Source organism: Myotis brandtii, unplaced genomic scaffold, assembly GCF_000412655.1.
Source record: "Myotis brandtii unplaced genomic scaffold, ASM41265v1 scaffold827, whole genome shotgun sequence".
Lineage (NCBI taxonomy): Eukaryota > Metazoa > Chordata > Mammalia > Chiroptera > Vespertilionidae > Myotis > Myotis brandtii.
This window is the reverse complement of record NW_005371360.1, coordinates 13,390-14,139: the sequence shown is the minus strand read 5'-3', so window position 1 is coordinate 14,139 and position 750 is coordinate 13,390. Positions and strand designations below refer to the sequence as shown.

The window sequence follows — 750 nt, the reverse complement described above, 5'->3', positions numbered from 1 at the left end:
TCTCCCCCCTCTTTCCCTCTCCCTCTCCCTCTCCTTCTCCCTCTCCCCCTCTTCCTCCCTCTGTCTCTCTAGAATCAATGAAAAACATCCTTGGGTGATGATTTTTTTTTTAAAAAAGATTCTGTACAAATGCAAGTAAATACTTTTACCCCATTCAAACCTTTGTCTCTTTGCAGTATCTTGGTCCATGTCAATTATATGTAAATACCCTTTTTTCCCCCAGGCACTGGGCTAATCTGGTATTTTCTTTAGTCCCCTTCTGCTGGGCAAACAGGTTACCGGTGTCTTGTGGACAACACAGGTACACCCGCCTCTGCCCACGTGGCAGTACAAGTGTGAGGCTGTCCTCACAGTGAGGTTTCTGGGTCAAAGGGAAGATGCCTCTGGAAACTTGGTAGCTGTTGGCAAATTGCCGTCCACAGAGGTTCTGCTTCGTGGGTGTCTCTGGAGTAATGATACAGGTGAGCCCTCGGAGGGCCGCACCCTGACCTTCCGCTTCAAGGAATAGCCCTGGGTCAGCTGCATCAGCAGCACGGGAGCTTGTTCAGCCTGCTGAGTCATCGCCTGCGCTGGAGCAGGCCCACAGGTGCCTGTTAATGATTGGAAGGCAGGGCTCTCAGAACCCGCGTGTGTTGGGGGTGTCGGCGTGCAGGTTGAACTTCCTTCCTGGAGGGAGGGGTGGGTCGGGCTGTACCTGACTAGTCCATCTGTCCACAGTGCGTGCTTCTGAGAAATGTCTACCAATGAGAC

The 750-nt window shown here is 52.1% G+C and overlaps 1 protein-coding gene across 1 annotated transcript in view; it reads left to right on the top strand.

The window, feature by feature from the left end:
* The window catches only part of ARRDC5 (arrestin domain containing 5), a 36,795-nt gene extending 36,287 nt beyond the window's left edge, over window positions 1-508 (top strand). Inside the window, exon 5 of the mRNA XM_014531864.1 lies at window positions 302-508. Coding sequence (XP_014387350.1) covers window positions 302-508 — 207 coding nt within the window. The remainder of the gene's footprint in view (window positions 1-301) is intronic.
* The last annotated feature ends 242 nt before the right edge of the window (window positions 509-750 follow it).